The 15,021-nt window shown below is 45.2% G+C and overlaps 2 protein-coding genes across 6 annotated transcripts in view; one reads left to right on the top strand and one right to left on the bottom strand.

Moving 5' to 3' along the window:
- The first annotated feature begins 1,194 nt into the window (after window positions 1-1,194).
- On the top strand, window positions 1,195-7,028 carry sspn (sarcospan (Kras oncogene-associated gene)). The gene is made up of 3 exons (XM_028958620.1): window positions 1,195-1,958; window positions 3,895-3,981; window positions 4,878-7,028. The coding sequence occupies exons 1-3, from the start codon at window positions 1,713-1,715 to the stop codon at window positions 5,235-5,237; spliced, it is 693 nt and encodes a 230-aa protein (XP_028814453.1). The 5' UTR covers window positions 1,195-1,712; the 3' UTR covers window positions 5,238-7,028.
- Window positions 7,029-8,918: 1,890 nt separating this feature from the next.
- The window catches only part of itpr2 (inositol 1,4,5-trisphosphate receptor, type 2), a 57,669-nt gene continuing 51,566 nt past the window's right edge, over window positions 8,919-15,021 (bottom strand). For 3 of the 5 annotated variants that reach the window (XM_028957321.1, XM_028957322.1, XM_028957324.1), the window contains 2 exons: window positions 11,904-12,065; window positions 8,919-9,979 (listed from right to left, as the gene is read on the bottom strand). In XM_028957321.1, the coding sequence (XP_028813154.1) occupies window positions 9,896-9,979; window positions 11,904-12,065 (246 nt within the window). In that variant the 3' untranslated portion in view covers window positions 8,919-9,895. The other 2 variants (XM_028957325.1, XM_028957326.1) reach the window with 2 other exon arrangements.

The following is a 15,021-nucleotide window of genomic DNA, read 5'->3' as shown; positions in this document are numbered from 1 at the left end:
TCGTTGCGTGAGCAGCCGCGGCCCGCCGTCGCGTTTGCTGCATTATTGATGCGGGCCGCGGGAAGAGTCGGTATTGTTTTCTGCGCGTCACGGCGCGGAGGTGTGTCACCCGGGACCCGGGGCGCGGCGGCGTGCCGCTACACGTGTCTCCGGCGACGGGCCGTGAGCGCGCGCACGCGCGCCCCCGCCCCGCAGTCTGCGTGCGCGTGCACACGCCGGGCCACCGCCGAGCCGCGACTTTGCCGTGGACGTGACGGATAAATATAGCCGAGTTCTGCCCGTCGTGTTTCCCAACATTTCCCAACCTTCACCTCACTTTTTTCAACACGTTGATTCTTTCTTTATTTATTTATTTATTTGTGTGTGTGTGTGTGTGTTGTGTGTGTGTGTGTGTGTGTGTGTGTGTGTGTGTGTGTGTGTGTGTATATATATATATATATATATATATATATATAAACTTTATGAAATGTATGAGCTAGTTTTTTTAAGCAGTGGTTCTAATTGTCAGATACTGCAATGCTTGAGGTCGAATGAGAACTGTTGGTTAAAATAAACCAGCAGAATGTTATTGCTGATGCAGGAATAAAACGGGTGCAGCTCTGCCATTTGCAATTTTGGTGGGGTCACACTGAAAATCCGTCGTGCTTACGAATTAGAATTGTGAAAAAGTTGAACAGTAAAACGTTTTTGAGAACTGAGAACATTAATATGCTCGAAGTGTGATCAGCTCCTACCTAAGAGCTGTTGGAAAATTAGAATGGGGTTTTAATGTTGTGGCTGATCCTGAGCTTCACACATTTCCAACTGCGGCAGATCCAGTTCATCACCCCCCCCCCCCCCCCCCCCCCCCCCCCCCCCCCCTAACTATAATATCTTATCTGACACATGATAAAAAGGTTAAAATGTGTTATAGCATAATTTTGAAAGCACTTTAAATGAAATATGAATATACAATTTGCTTAATGTTTCAGACACACCACATTTTAATGCAGGGTTGTCCTGATGAAGCCAGCGTACAGCTGGATTATCTGCACCTTTCCATTGTTTTCATAAAAAGATTTGGCTCCACAGGCCTCACATGCTTCCAGGTCACATTACTCCCTTCATCCAAATCATGTGACAGAGTCTGGGCTTGGCTCTGGGGGGGCAGAGCAGGCAGCACTCATCCCTTCACCCACACGACTGACGCGATGTGTTGTTCTAGGCCTCGTCTTGTTTAATTGTCCCCCCCCCCCTTTAATAAGGCCGCACCGCCGAGCTCCTCCTGTACTCAGAGGGAGAGGATGCTGCTCGCCGTTCATCATCAGGTCGCTCGTTGGAGTCCCCCCCCTCGGTGCGTTCCGCTCTCTTTCCCGCCCACCCGTTCCTCCACTGCTCTGCCTTGCTGCTGCTCTATATGTGGCACTCGGGCAGCTCGAGGAATCCGCTCCAAATGCTTTCCATATTAGTTCAGAGCCTCCTCTGATTCCAAATAGCAGCACATCTCAGGCCGGCACTGAGCGAAACGGCCCTAGTGAAAGAAGAGGGAGGGAGGGAGCCGCTACCAGCCAGCAGTGTAGAACAGTCTGGGTTGAGCTCGAGAGGAGAGAAAAGCACACGAAGGTAACCGAGAGGACGAAAAGAGTGAGTGAGTGTGTGTACGTGCATGCGTGCTGTGGACTGAAGGGAGAGAAAAACTCACCGCAGCAGCCCGAGAGAACAGGGAGGCCACCATGGGAGCCCAGAAGAAGAGCCAGGGGGGACCCGGGGGGGAGAAACAGAAGCTGGGAAAGAAGGGCCAGGCGGAGGCCGGCCCCGCGGCCGGAGAGGCCCCCACTTGCTGCGGGTGCCGCTTCCCGCTGCTGGTGGCCCTTCTGCAGCTGCTGCTGGGCATCGCCATAACGGCCGTGGCCTTCCTCATGGGTGCCATCAGCCCGTCTCTGTTGACCAGGGAGACGCCCCACTGGGCTGGGATCGCTGTAAGCATTCCTCCACCTCACCCCATCTTGCTCCAATTCCTCACGGCATGCCTGGGGCCAGTTCCATGCTAACCTTTAACCTCTGAACACCTGTGTGTTCTGTACGAATATTTTCTGTATGAATAATTAATATATTTATATATATATATATATGCATGCGGCGTGCACCGCAGCCGAGTCTCGTAACTCGGCGGAAAGTCGGCCTGCGGGTGGATGGGTGGACGGGTGTTGCGTCTCGCTGACTGTCGGAGAGCGCGCCTCCCCGCCGGCGCCTATCGGAAATCATCAAACACACACGGGCCGCGAGACTGTATCAAACGGCGTCTGGCGAACCTTGACGGGCCCAGCGCCGAACGCGGTAGCGTTCGAACTCCGCCTGACTCACATGTAAATGACTCACCGAGGCCTGCCTCAAAGTGGCAACATGAGTCACGCAGGGTTTATGTTCCTTTACCGAGGCTCCTGTGAAGCCTGGATGGGGTGTCGGTGCCATTTCTTATTTGTTAGGCTGCATTGTTAGAAGGCAGCCATGGGATTACACTGGCTCGCGGCTCCCGACGCGCTTGTAAGGCTGTGCGCTAATCTTTGATTTTTCAATTTGTCCCTAAGCTCTTCAAATGTAAACACACTGAAAGAGTTGAGATGATCATCCTTGGGTTAACATGCATTCTATATTGAACAGGGAGAAAAGCCTTGAAATAAATTGTTAAGGAAAGAGGGTGTCCAAAACTAAAAAAAAAATTCCGTCTGTTCATATGTTTCTGTTCCATTTACTCCACTTTGAATGAATTGGACAGCATCAATTACAATAAGGACATTTGTACCCTGTGTTGCAAGCATGTTGGATGGGACATAGAAACATCTTTAGAAATATGAAGAAAAGACCAACTTTGCATGTTATACAATACGAGAAGTGTCACCATGTGTAATGGAGGCTTCTTCACTCTCTGCATGGGCTCTACATAACAGCAGAATACATTCATCACCTATTCCGTAATGAGGTCCAAAAAGGGTGTTGGTAATGAGCGATGAATGCGGGCACCTTTGCCACCTCTGGAAATAAAATCCGTAAGACGTCTGAGGCTCTGAGCCATTTGCTAACCCTAAAACTGTAAACCGTAAACTGACACTCTTCCCCGCATCACGGCCCGGGCCGCTGTCTGCCCGGTTATTTTGGCCCACGCGGCGGAGACTTTCGTTTGAGCCCTGCGCACACTGGCTGAACACCACAGAGGCTTCTTTTATCTGCAGATGTTCTGTTCCTCGGAGTGCCGGCCTGTGGTTTTTGTGCTTTTTGGCACCCGGGCGGGCGTTCGGTTCGCTTCCTTGAGAAGCCGCGGTGTAGCGCATCTCCCCTCGTCTAAGCCGTGCCCCGGGGCACGAGCAGGCCTCGCCAGCCGCTCAGGCATCTCGAGTTGGAGCCTCACGAGACCGAGAAAAATACTGAGGTCACCAATACTGAGGTTTTTTTTTTCTTCCTCCAACTCCACCCCATCTGTCGAAGAACCTGGGAAAAACAATTAAATTAGATACTGCACGTTAGTCACAAGACTCCCACTGGACTGAGAGGGAGAGTGTTTATCGCGCAGAGAGGGACAACTATCCAATTTTCCCGATGCAGTGATTATATTATCAGATGACAACTCAATGCAACGTTTGCACAATGTTCGTTACTGGGCCCACGAAAAAGTGGCCAATGGGCGGTGAATTGAAGAAGACTGCTGAACTGCAAATGAGATTAAGAGCCTTCTCTAAGTTTGGCATGTGTTTATAAATCCGGACACAATGGGAACAGTTGTCATGCATCTGCTTCTAAACGTCTGCATGAGCCAAAAAAGTAACCAAATGCATATGAACAGCATATGAATACCTTGTATTACATAATGCACATGCATTATCACAGATGTCACCGACTGATCTATGCCCTTCTCCCCAGGTGTGTGTGGTGTCCCTGCTGGGATTTCTGCTCTACTGCATCACTTACTTGCCTGACGAAAGGAACACTCTGCAATTTGCTGCGAAGGTGAGAGGAAAGCATGGAGTTAAAAGCCGTGCACCCATATTGAATCAGAATTATATCGCTCGCTGACATCAACCAGACTTTATTTGCATAAACTGTGCAGTAACTGCTGACAAAGAGGAAACTTTATATGCTACCCTGCCAAAAAAAAGTCACAAATGTGCAATTTAAACCTGTGTTGAATGTTCATATTACCATGTGTCCATAACTCTAACTCTAAAAGCTTGTTGAGGACGTGTCATGGTCTTACTTCAAGTTACTTCGATTGGTCAGGTCTTGCAACATGTTTTATTGCATCATTATGTGTCAATATAATAAGGTCAGCTGACTACCTGGATATGAGCACGCTTTACTTTCCTGGTGGCACAGACCACAATGCCAGGATTCACCGGTCTCTCATTATGAAAGAGCTGGGCAATCTGCACAACAGCCAATCAGAACAAAGCAGCACTGTTCCCAAGGTTAGAGTGCAGAGAGCTGCCAGGTGTTTTTTTTTTATCCCATTGATAGTGGATTGTAGCGTCAGGCATGTAAACTGGTGCTGCTGGCTATATATGGCGACCAGTTGGTGGCTTCATTAAAGTGAAGTGATTGTCATTGTGATACGCAGCACAGCACAAGGTGACACAACAAAATGTGTCCTCTGCTTTTAACATCACCCTTAGTGAGCAGTGGGCAGCCATGACAGGCGCCCGGGGACGGTGCTTTGGTCAGTGGCACCTTGGCGGATCAGGATTCGAACCGGCAACCTTCTGATTACGTGGTCGGTTCCTCAACTACCCCTGGCAGTTCAGCAGTTCAGCATTACTCTGGCGAACCTGTGGTGCATTATGGTTCACAGAGACAAATGTCAGTTCTGTCTGTCTCTTGGTTTTTAATTTATTCAATTACTTTTGCAGTTGCTGTATTTCATCCTCTGTGCACTTGGGGTTTTCATCTCCGGACTGGTCATCGCCTTCGAGAGCCACCACCACGTCCAGGTCAGCAGCTACGCCTGCGAGGAGGAGGGCGAGAACTGCGTCTGCACACCCAGCCCCAACGAGGCCATCCGGCGCACCGTCATCTACGAGGAGGTGACCGACTGCTCCGCCATCTCCAGCACGCTTCAGCTGTACTACCTTCTGCAGATTCTGCTGAACTTGGGCCAGGCCATTGTCTGCTTCGTGGGCGCGTACATCATGTGGAAACACAGATACCAGGTGTTCTTCGTGGGGATGCAGGTGGGCTGTCCCTCCACCCAGCAGTGGCAGAAGGTGTAGAGGGGGCCTTTGTGTATGTCCTCTAAGTCTCTCTCTCTGTGTGTGTGTGTGTGTGTATGTATATCTACTTTCTATTTTCAAATCATGTCACCCCTCACCCCTGTCTGGGCGAAAATGTTTTTCCTCATCGCCTCTTTACAACCTTCAGTCCATTAAATGGAGCGTCCTTACTGGTGTCAGCACGAGGACGGACACTTGTACGTGACCCAGAATGCACTTGCTGTTGGGCAGGTCTGTGCACCTGTGAGATAAACTGGGAGAAGGTGAGGCCGAGCGTCCGTCTCACAGCCACACAACAGTGAAATTAGATATATCTATTATATATCTATTATTATATTACAAATATCTTCTGTATAATAACATTTCTGATGTTTTACCTTTATAATCCTATTGCTGCGTACTCTATAGCCTTAAAAACTACAAATATACTATGAATATAAGATGAAAAACAACTATTTTGTATATAGTGTAATTTCGTATGAAAGGTATGTGCTTTCGTGTGCATAAGTCCACGTTCTACAAAACCTCCGTCTGTGACTTCGATCTCTTTCTAAGAAAAAATCTGTAATGCAGGATGGCATGTGTGGCCACCGCATCCACAGAAAACACAACAGGCAGCGCTCTGAGGTATGGCTGGCGGCCGGTCCGGGGTTCAAAGTCACGCCTTGATCAGACTCTGAAGGATAAACTGCTGCTGTAACCACTGCCGAGATGGCCAGCTCAGCAGCCAGCACAGAGGCGTACAGACAGGAAGTGCCCTTCAGCTCCCTGTACAGCCATGACTTATTAACCCAACCTGTGTATTTAGTAGTTTTATTTTATTGGCCCTGAGACTGGTGCTACAAATGACAGTCTCAAAAACCCACGTCCAACGAGAAACACAATTTCAATGGTTTAAATTTCTAAGGGGCTGATTTCTAATACAAAAAGTTTACAAGTAAATGCCTGGCTCCTCTGTTCTTCTAAAATGCATTTCTAATATATTATATATTTTTGTTTAGAAGAGACACAGATTAAAAACAGTAAGGTGGGCAAGATGGGCATCTCTTACAAAATAGAAGCCATTGTCAACATATTCTACTCTCTACAAACTACAGCTGCCTTTATATTATTTGCTGCCTTTTCCATTCTTTATTAAATTTTAACACTAACACATCTTCTTCAACACAATTAGCTGCTGATAAGACAATATCACCAAATAATGACAGTTTTGAAAACAACATATTACATATAATTTAGTAACGGGCATGAAAGTTCATTGTTTAGCATTATTGTAACATTAACATACTTTGGGGCAGTGGTGGCCTAGCAGTTAAGGAAGCGGCCCCGTAATCAGAAGGTTGCTGGTTCGAATCCCCGGGCGCCTGTAATGGCTGCCCACTGCTCACCAAGGGTGATGGATAAATACAGAGGACACATTTTGTTGTGTCACCGTTTTCTGTGCTGCAGTGTTTCACACTGACAATCACTTCACTTTTACTTTACTTTTGCGGTGGGCTGGTGCCCTGCTTTGAGTGACTCCCCACCCTGGACACACTGTCCCAGGATGGACTCTGGTAGTAGCTACCTTGCTATGGACTAAACAGTTATGGATAGTGAGTATTGTATTTTTTTTTTTTACCAATTTCTGCTAATAAAAATTTTTATGAAAATATGTGATCAGTAGTTTTTTGAAGAATATAAAGAACATGTTACATTTCACACTAGCAATTGAGAAATAAGTGACAAAAGAGTAGCCCCACATTGCCTAACCAGGATACACTGGGTATTCCCATGATTGCGTGCACATTCAGAATAACTGTAGACAGCATTCCTCCCCAAAAGTAGTCTGTACGCCCCCCTTTAGTTAAACTGCCTGCTTTGGCTGGCACAGCTTGCATCAGAAATAAAAACTCGTGACATACGATGACCAGTGAACTAGGTCCCCTCCAACTCTGTATTTTATATGGTTCATGGATTCAATTCTATTTTATTGAATTCTTCTTATATCATGTGCTCTAAGGTCACATGCATTGCAGAAGAGTGATGGCTTCCCTTCAGAGATGTAGAACAGTAATTTTGGGTGAACCGAACAAATCTGATCCAGAAATAACATAGAATCCGCCACCGCAGCAGCTGGGAAACAGTGTTTGCATGAACGGGCTTCTGATCAATAATTATTCTGAGCTGCAGTCTATTGTAAAATGACTACAAATATATTAATAAAACAATCCTGTGTGACCGTTACAAAACCCCCCAAAACATTTCTATTTACATGTATATATTTATATACCTCAATAAAGAGAATCCCTGTGATCATTTACAGGAAGTGGGCAGGCATGCAGAAACAGGGATTATGGGTGGAGGACTTGTGACTATTAAATGACACTTTGGATGAAATCCCGCTCATTTCGCAACATATGATTTAAGCAGGGCAGACGTCGTCCCCAGGTCTCTGCAGTGGGCTTTCAGTGGGTGGCACGGTACTGCTCAGGATCTTGCGACGTGACCGGTCTGCCATTCTCGCAGCATGACACAGGAAGTCACATGCGGTCCATCACATGCTGGCGATATATTTAGATTAATGCCTGTTCGTGGCCAGCATGGCCGCAAAAAATATACTTTGCTTGGGACGTCGAGGCCACCTGTCACCTGACCTGAAACCTGATCATCAGCCATGATTGATCGACTTGGTATCAATATGGATATTGATAACAAAAATGCACTGCAGTAGCCAATAGACATCAGAGGCTCCCGTTTCGACCTTGATTAAGTCACCCCCCATCAGATTAGCTGTTAACAGAGGTAGGTGTAATTAAAAGCACCGTTTTGTTAATGTTTCATACCTGCTACACACCCGGACAAAGTTTGGAGTTAACAAACAATGCATTAAGCACCAGGCCTGGGCTAACAGAGGACACTGTGTGCATGAGCACCACCCACAACGCTCCCCTCCCAGACTGGGCATTTCAGAAATGCTGGACTTTCCCCTTCCTGGTGACAGCTGTGGGCTGATACAGCGCCTGCCCTGGGGTTAAATTTGGCCCCAGCATTTTTTTTATGGGCCACCCTGGACAGGTCCTCGTTGCGGTTGTTTGGTGAACTGTAGATCACGTAAAAAGCCGTATTTGCATTTGAAGGCTCTCCCGTCACAAAATTTGGTAGAAAACGCTGATAAAGAAGGAGTCAGTACAGCTAGATCCCTTTCCTGTTTCCACATGTTGTTACGTTACACAGCCTACTTTAAATAAAAATATTGATGCTTCAATGCTGAATATATTGCCATAAATGTGTTCCGCTTCAGTAAATTTAGAAGACTTTTTGGGGAAAGCTCATGTGGGACTACCCTGGTTATTCTTGTATTTGACATTTCTATCATTAGTCAGTAAGTATTCGTACTTATTTTAAGTAACTATTGTAATTAACTGTTCAGAAGCTTGTATGTAAAAATGTGTTCAAAAAGATAATTAACAGTTACAGAATGTAAATAAAAATGTGCTGAAGGCTCGAAGAGTGATCTCCGTGGTGAATTAGCACTACAGGCTTCCACAAAGTTAATAATTGGCCACAGTGTAACTAGATACGACACTCAGTTGTGTGCGCATGGTCACATGGTAAAGGTCAGGTGGCAGAAGGTGCATGTCACAGAAGAGAGGGTGAAGAGAGGTGGGTGGAGGGCGGTTCAATGAAAACACCAGGCTCTTCAATATCACAGGTTTATTACAGTGCAACATCTGAACAGAATAAAACATTCCCTTTATTTAAAACAGGGCTTTACAAGGCCACTTTCTGCAAAGTTGATGCTATTTGTGCAAATTTGTAGCAACATGACAACTCATTCCACCCCCCACACACACATGCACACTCATTCATCTTCATACCACACCATTTCCGAGCAGAGATTAGGCCCTGATGCTGTATTAGTGGTTGGTTATGACAGAAGAGATGAGAAATTCATTTACACTCCATACTGTAGCGGTCACAGTAAACTGAAGCATACTGCACAGGAATAAACTGTGTTACCTTTAATATACAAATACTTTTATTCATTTATTTTGATTAAATACATAGAAAACACAGACAGATTCTGCGAAAAGCACACTGTTGTAACCGAAAGATGATAAAAAGGGAAATGAAGGCACTTCGCAGCCAAACATGATCTAAATGGGTGTCTTTGGGGAAAGGCACTCTGTCTCCTGCTGTCAGGCAACTGTTGCTCTGAGATGATGTGGTTTTCAGGCTTTTTTGCTTCTTATCTCTCTATTTTCCTTGTTTATGGCCACGTTCACGTTCTCAGGACAGCAGGCCGTAGTGTGGAGCACTGCTTCCTACACCTGACTGGCACTTGTCACATTTCACTTTCTAAAGTGAAATTTATGAATCCAGTGAATCCCTTTTGATTTAAATAGTGGCTAGTCAAAACAGAGGAACCATATTACAATAAAATGGCAAACGTCAGCACGTAAACAGAGCAGGAAGGAAACTAACACTCATTTAAAAAAAAAAAAAAAAAAAGTTCACAGGTACCATTTCCGCGGAGACCCAACGTCCCAAATCAATACTTGATCACTGTAAACACCAGGTCACACAGTGCCACAGCACACAGGTTAAAGTGCTGAGCTTGTGTGTATGTGTGTGTGTGTTTGTGTGCGCTTGCTTGCAAAGGTGAGGTTGACGTCTCAGTGGGGAGGAGGAATGTGGTGGTTGATCTGCTGTGGCCCCAGGAAACCCATCCTCTGCTTGTTTTTACGCTGTTCTGTCATCTAAGAAACAGAGAGAGACAGACGTGTCCTGATTGTCATTCAAAAGGACTGAGGAAAGCAACACAGGATACGTCCTTATCTTTAAAGTCACACCAGTAAAATAATTTTTTTTTTTTTATTAAATCAGGGAAGAAAAAAAAAAAAAAAAAAAAAAAGAGACGAGCACTTGATTGCGTGATGATATTCAATTATCATTCTAGATGGTTTCCCAGACCATGCCCTACCACTTCAGAGATGTTATATGAAAAAATTCTGAGGGTAACAAAAGCACTATCTAGTACTACTGTAAAATCTCTTACAGTTACTACATGAAATAAAGCAGTTTGGACTTGGACGGGCTTGGATAAGGACACTGTTCCTACAACAGGATACTCAAATGGGACTTTTTATTCATACAAAATGGCAAGTTGGTAATTAACAGTTTTTCTAATTAATTTCCAAGGACTGATGAGTACAAAGAAACAGAAAATCTATTATGCTTTGTATTTTTTAATAGACAATTTATTAGAACTTCTGTGTTAGACCATCTGAGTTCTTCCGGTGCAGACCACCAAAGCTGCTGTCCTGCCCTAGAAACGTCACCCATAATGCCTTTCTTTCTCTTTTTCACTCTAAACTGGCTCCACAATGGATTTCCACACTGGAATCCCTTTCATACATTAGTTAACATGACTTTAATAAAATTTCATGTTGGTAAAACGGCTTCTAAGGTCCAACCTCGTGACTGGGGAATATCCAGAAAACCGCAGGGCTCACATCTGCAGCCAGCCCGCGTGGGTTTTATCACGCCACCACCACCATTTCATTGTTCCCCACCGCTCAAGGTCTCTTCAGGTGTCTCTTCTCAAGAATGCATTTTCCTTGCTCTGTTTTAGGGTAAAACCCAGTTTCCCTCTCTCTCTCTCTCTCTCTCTCTCTCTCTCGCTCTCTCGCTCTCTCGCTCTCTCGCTCTCTCTCTCTCTGCCCCCTCGCCAACTGTACAGCACGCGGTGTTTTCTCACATCAGAGTGCAGGGTGAGCATGTGAACAAGGAGAGCGTTGTTGCGGGAAATCACATGCTGGAAAAGCAGGTGATGTACGTGATCCGTCACACTCCTGTGGAACGAGAACATCCAAACACCCACAGGGTCTGCGCCGGGTCGTTAAGCGGCGCTTTCCCACAACGAGGCTCTTTTCAAGCAGAAGCGTCACACTCAGACAAGAGCCAGAAACGTAGACGCAGATACATGCTAAGTGACAGGACCACCGACATGATCAGTTTATCAGCATTTAAATGAAGTCTAACTAGTCAATATGACATGTGTGACAATATGTACTTATTAGCTGTAAATTCCCCTGTCATACTCAACCTGGAGCAAAATCAGATGCAGTGCATGTGGCATGTTACATCATAATGACTAGTAAAATGGTGATGGGAGCAGTGTCGGTGGTCCTGAGGTGTTTATGGCAGACATTCTGATATGAGGGTAGACAGGAGACTTATGAGGCTAGAGAAAAAAAAGAGAGGAGGAGGAGACGGAACGCTGGTGACACTTGGCCGTGCGATGGATTGACAGGAAGTGTTGTCTAAAACATCCAGAATGAGGAACTACAGTGCAGGAGTGATGTAAATCATCCCTATGGGCTCCTCCTAATTTAAACTTTGTTAAGAAAAGAAATCCCTTTACAGGGCTGGTGATGTCACAGTTCTGCTCTTTTGGCCTTCTCGATTCCCTTAGTTATTTTACTGATCGTCTGCCATATTTAGGAGATCTTTCGTGCAATACAGTGCAATACAGTTACTGTAAACATATACAACATTTAAGGTGTTGATATAGTCATGGTCCATCAAATAATTGAAAAAACATTTTGCCGGGAGCAAATAAAAAAAAGTAATTAACAGGCAGGGCGGGATCGGGGCGGGGCTCTGGCCATCATGCTCTACCTGCTCCTTAAGCTCCGACAGCTGTGAAGACAACTGGGCCACCAGGACCACGGTGCTCTCCAGCTTCTCCTGCAGGGAGCGCATCTCATTCTGCTCACTCTCCCCCTCGCTGCTCACCAGAGACATGGCGCGCATGCGCGGAAACCAGTCCAGGTTCTTCTCCTGAAGAGTGGAAAGACCAGAAGAGAATGAGAGAGAATATTGCATTGTAAGAACTGACCAATTTTTTTTTTTTAAACTTTGTTAAATGATTGCCACATTTGGTACTTCTGCAGACAGGATAATTGAACAGAATGTGCAGCGCGAAATATGCTCAGTAAGGAGGTCATCCTTACTGTAGTTACATGGTCCATCTGCAGAAAACTGTAAAACCTGACAGAAGGTATAGACCTGCTTATTTGTGAACGTGGTGAGCAGAATTATGAAGCAGATGAGAGGTATAATCAATTATTTACCCGGCAATTAAGTGGCTAATTAGGCATGAAAAGGCCTACAGCACCAAACTTGGATAAATTCAAATGAGTGTCTATATGCTTGTTCCTACTGCATCAATTTAGCTGAATTGGTTTTGCTGTAGAGAGCAGCACTAAAGCTGTGAGGTCTGGACCACGGAGTAGGAGGGGCCATGCAGCAGCATCTACAACACAGACAAGTACACGTCTCAGGAAAACATGCGGACACACTGTTCATAGGTGCAAGCTTCACCACAGGGCGAATGTGCAGAACTTGGAGATAAGGGGTAGGTCAGGGATCTCTCTTACATAAAACTCACTTCGCATTGAAGGCCTGGTGGAGAAAGTCGAGGGTACGGACATGCTTTTTATGAACTGAGCTTGAAGCATTAAATTCCTGCCCCATGTCAGAGGAAAGATTGTTTTCAATGATAATAGCTAATATCAGCTCAGAATCTTTGAACATCACTCTCTCATCATGTTTTTTACTAAATTTTAACATATTCCTTCTTGTTCAAAAAATTGTTATTCATGTTCAAAAGAGGTTAGGAGGTTAACCACCTGAGTCCAGGTGAACATCTGAACCATTTCTGAACAAATTCCTGTATCATTTTGTCCTTGTAGCAAATGAAATTGAGTTTTATTCAATTCACATATTATATTATTTAAAAAAAGGATGGTTCTCTGTTGTTAGACCCACCCTCCAGTACCTTCTTTGCACCAAATATGAGCAGGTTATAAGAGGAACTGTAATGAGGGTGGTCTGAGGCCCAACGTCCACAGTTGGGGGTTGTGCTTACACCCCAACACCGTGCAGCATGTTTGGCTCACTCAGGGTGATGGGTTAAATGCAGAGGACAAATTTCACTGTGTGCACCGTGTGCTGTGCTGATGTCTATCACAAGTGACAATCACTTCATAATCACAGGCATGCGGAGGGCACACACACTACTGCGCCTCATTTAGACTTGTTTTAAGGACATTACGTCAAAGTTGGATCAGACTGTGTTTTTCCACTTTAAATTTGAGTGTGACTCCAAATCCAGACCTCCAAGGGTTGATAAATCCATTTCCATCGATCATTTTTGTGTGATTTTGTTGTTAATCACATTCAAGTGTGTAAATAATAAAGTATTTAATAAGAATATTTCATTCATTCTGATATAGGAGGTCTTATTTTTGTGGGGGTTTTTTAGCAGTGTATTACACATGCATTTTAGCGGCACTGCACAAACATGGTCTCATGTGTTGTTGCTTCTTCTGAAGCTCCTTCTGTCTTTAATGGAGAGAAAAGTCCACGGAACAGTTTAGAATAAAAATCTCAAAATATCCACTCGGTTTCTGTAATCAGGGTGATTAACGCATGCAGGCTGCGCAGGGAGGTTGAGGGGTGTGAAACTTTCTGGGCTGCATTTCTGCTCCATTTCAGGTGCACAAAACTGGATCACATCAGGACACTTTGACCTCTGACATAGAGTGAGACTGTAAGCCTCTCTCTCCCTATGGTCTCCTTTCGGTCTCCTGTTGCCAGCGCCAACAGTGCATGACGACTGTGTTGCCTAGGAGATGCCTGACTCACTGTGTGATAATGAAGGACTGAACAGAGATTGCGCTTGTGTGTGTGTGTGTGGCATTGCGTGGTGGGCAGGAGAGCACGTGCGAGGCGAGGCTGAGCTGTTAGCAGGCCACTTGAGATAGGTTATATAACTGCTGTCTTCTGCCGCAGTACCTGCCAGCGCTCCCTAAAACACACACACACACACACACACACCAGGATATAGAGAACGGCCACACACACTACGGGACACAGGAAGACAGGAAGGTCCGTGAGCACTTTTTAGCCCAACTTTTGTCCATGTCTCTAACTTTAAAACTCCATCTGTAAAAAAAGTTTGCAGTAGCAGCCAGCAGTGTTTTAAACTATTTAAACCAGCCTATAAATGGTATTGCATCAACATAATCATAACTACTAATCATTATTATTGGATAATCATTCTTATGCCATCCGTGCACTGATGTCCCTGAACATCTCTGTAACTGAAAGCAGATATTACTAATTATAAAAAAAAATGATAAAGTATAAATAAAGTATTATTGATGAAACTATGCTGTGTCCTCATTCTCAACAGTAAAGTTTCGATAGCTAGAGACAGGCACTGGGGGACCAGAGTAAGACTGGGGTATGTCTGGAGTAGGAGTAAAGCATGGCTGCTTTAATTAGCACCCTCTCCATCACTTCAAGAGGCCGTTCACATGTCGGACTGCGGAGAGTCTCTCGTCTCCCTGCGCTCCTGAGCCAAAGTCCTGCCTTGCTGCTGCAGCGAGTATGAGCGTGCAGTTGAGAAAGAGAGAGAGAGAGAGAGAGAGAGAGAGAGAGTGCGTGCGCAAGTGAGTGAGCGAGTAAGCAGGAACTCATTTGAACTGTGTGTTTAAGACAAATGCATGAATATAATTTTCTTCATATACCTCCTATGAGGAGTTTCTGGTTTGAGGATCAGAACCATAACGTGCAGCCCAGACTTAATTACACAGAGGGCTCTTCAGCAAAAGAAAGTGAGGAAAGACCAGGCATAAATCATGAGACGCCCTGATCGACCTAACAATGGTACCCTTGAGCTAATGCTGTTGTACCTATTGACCACTGAACGCAAAGAATTATTATACTA

This window comes from Denticeps clupeoides, chromosome 17, assembly GCF_900700375.1.
Source record: "Denticeps clupeoides chromosome 17, fDenClu1.1, whole genome shotgun sequence".
Lineage (NCBI taxonomy): Eukaryota > Metazoa > Chordata > Actinopteri > Clupeiformes > Denticipitidae > Denticeps > Denticeps clupeoides.
This window is presented reverse-complemented; position numbering and strand designations above follow the sequence as displayed.

What these genes read in the sequence shown, in the direction of transcription:
- sspn (XM_028958620.1), top strand. Translation starts at nt 1,713, where the DNA reads ATGGGAGCCCAGAAGAAGAGCCAGGGGGGACCCGGGGGGGAGAAACAG. An exon ending in CCCACTGGGCTGGGATCGCT is followed by an intron (nt 1,959 to 3,894) that starts GTAAGCATTCCT and finishes CCTTCTCCCCAG; the next exon opens with GTGTGTGTGGTGTCCCTGCT. An exon ending in CTCTGCAATTTGCTGCGAAG is followed by an intron (nt 3,982 to 4,877) that starts GTGAGAGGAAAG and finishes TTACTTTTGCAG; the next exon opens with TTGCTGTATTTCATCCTCTG.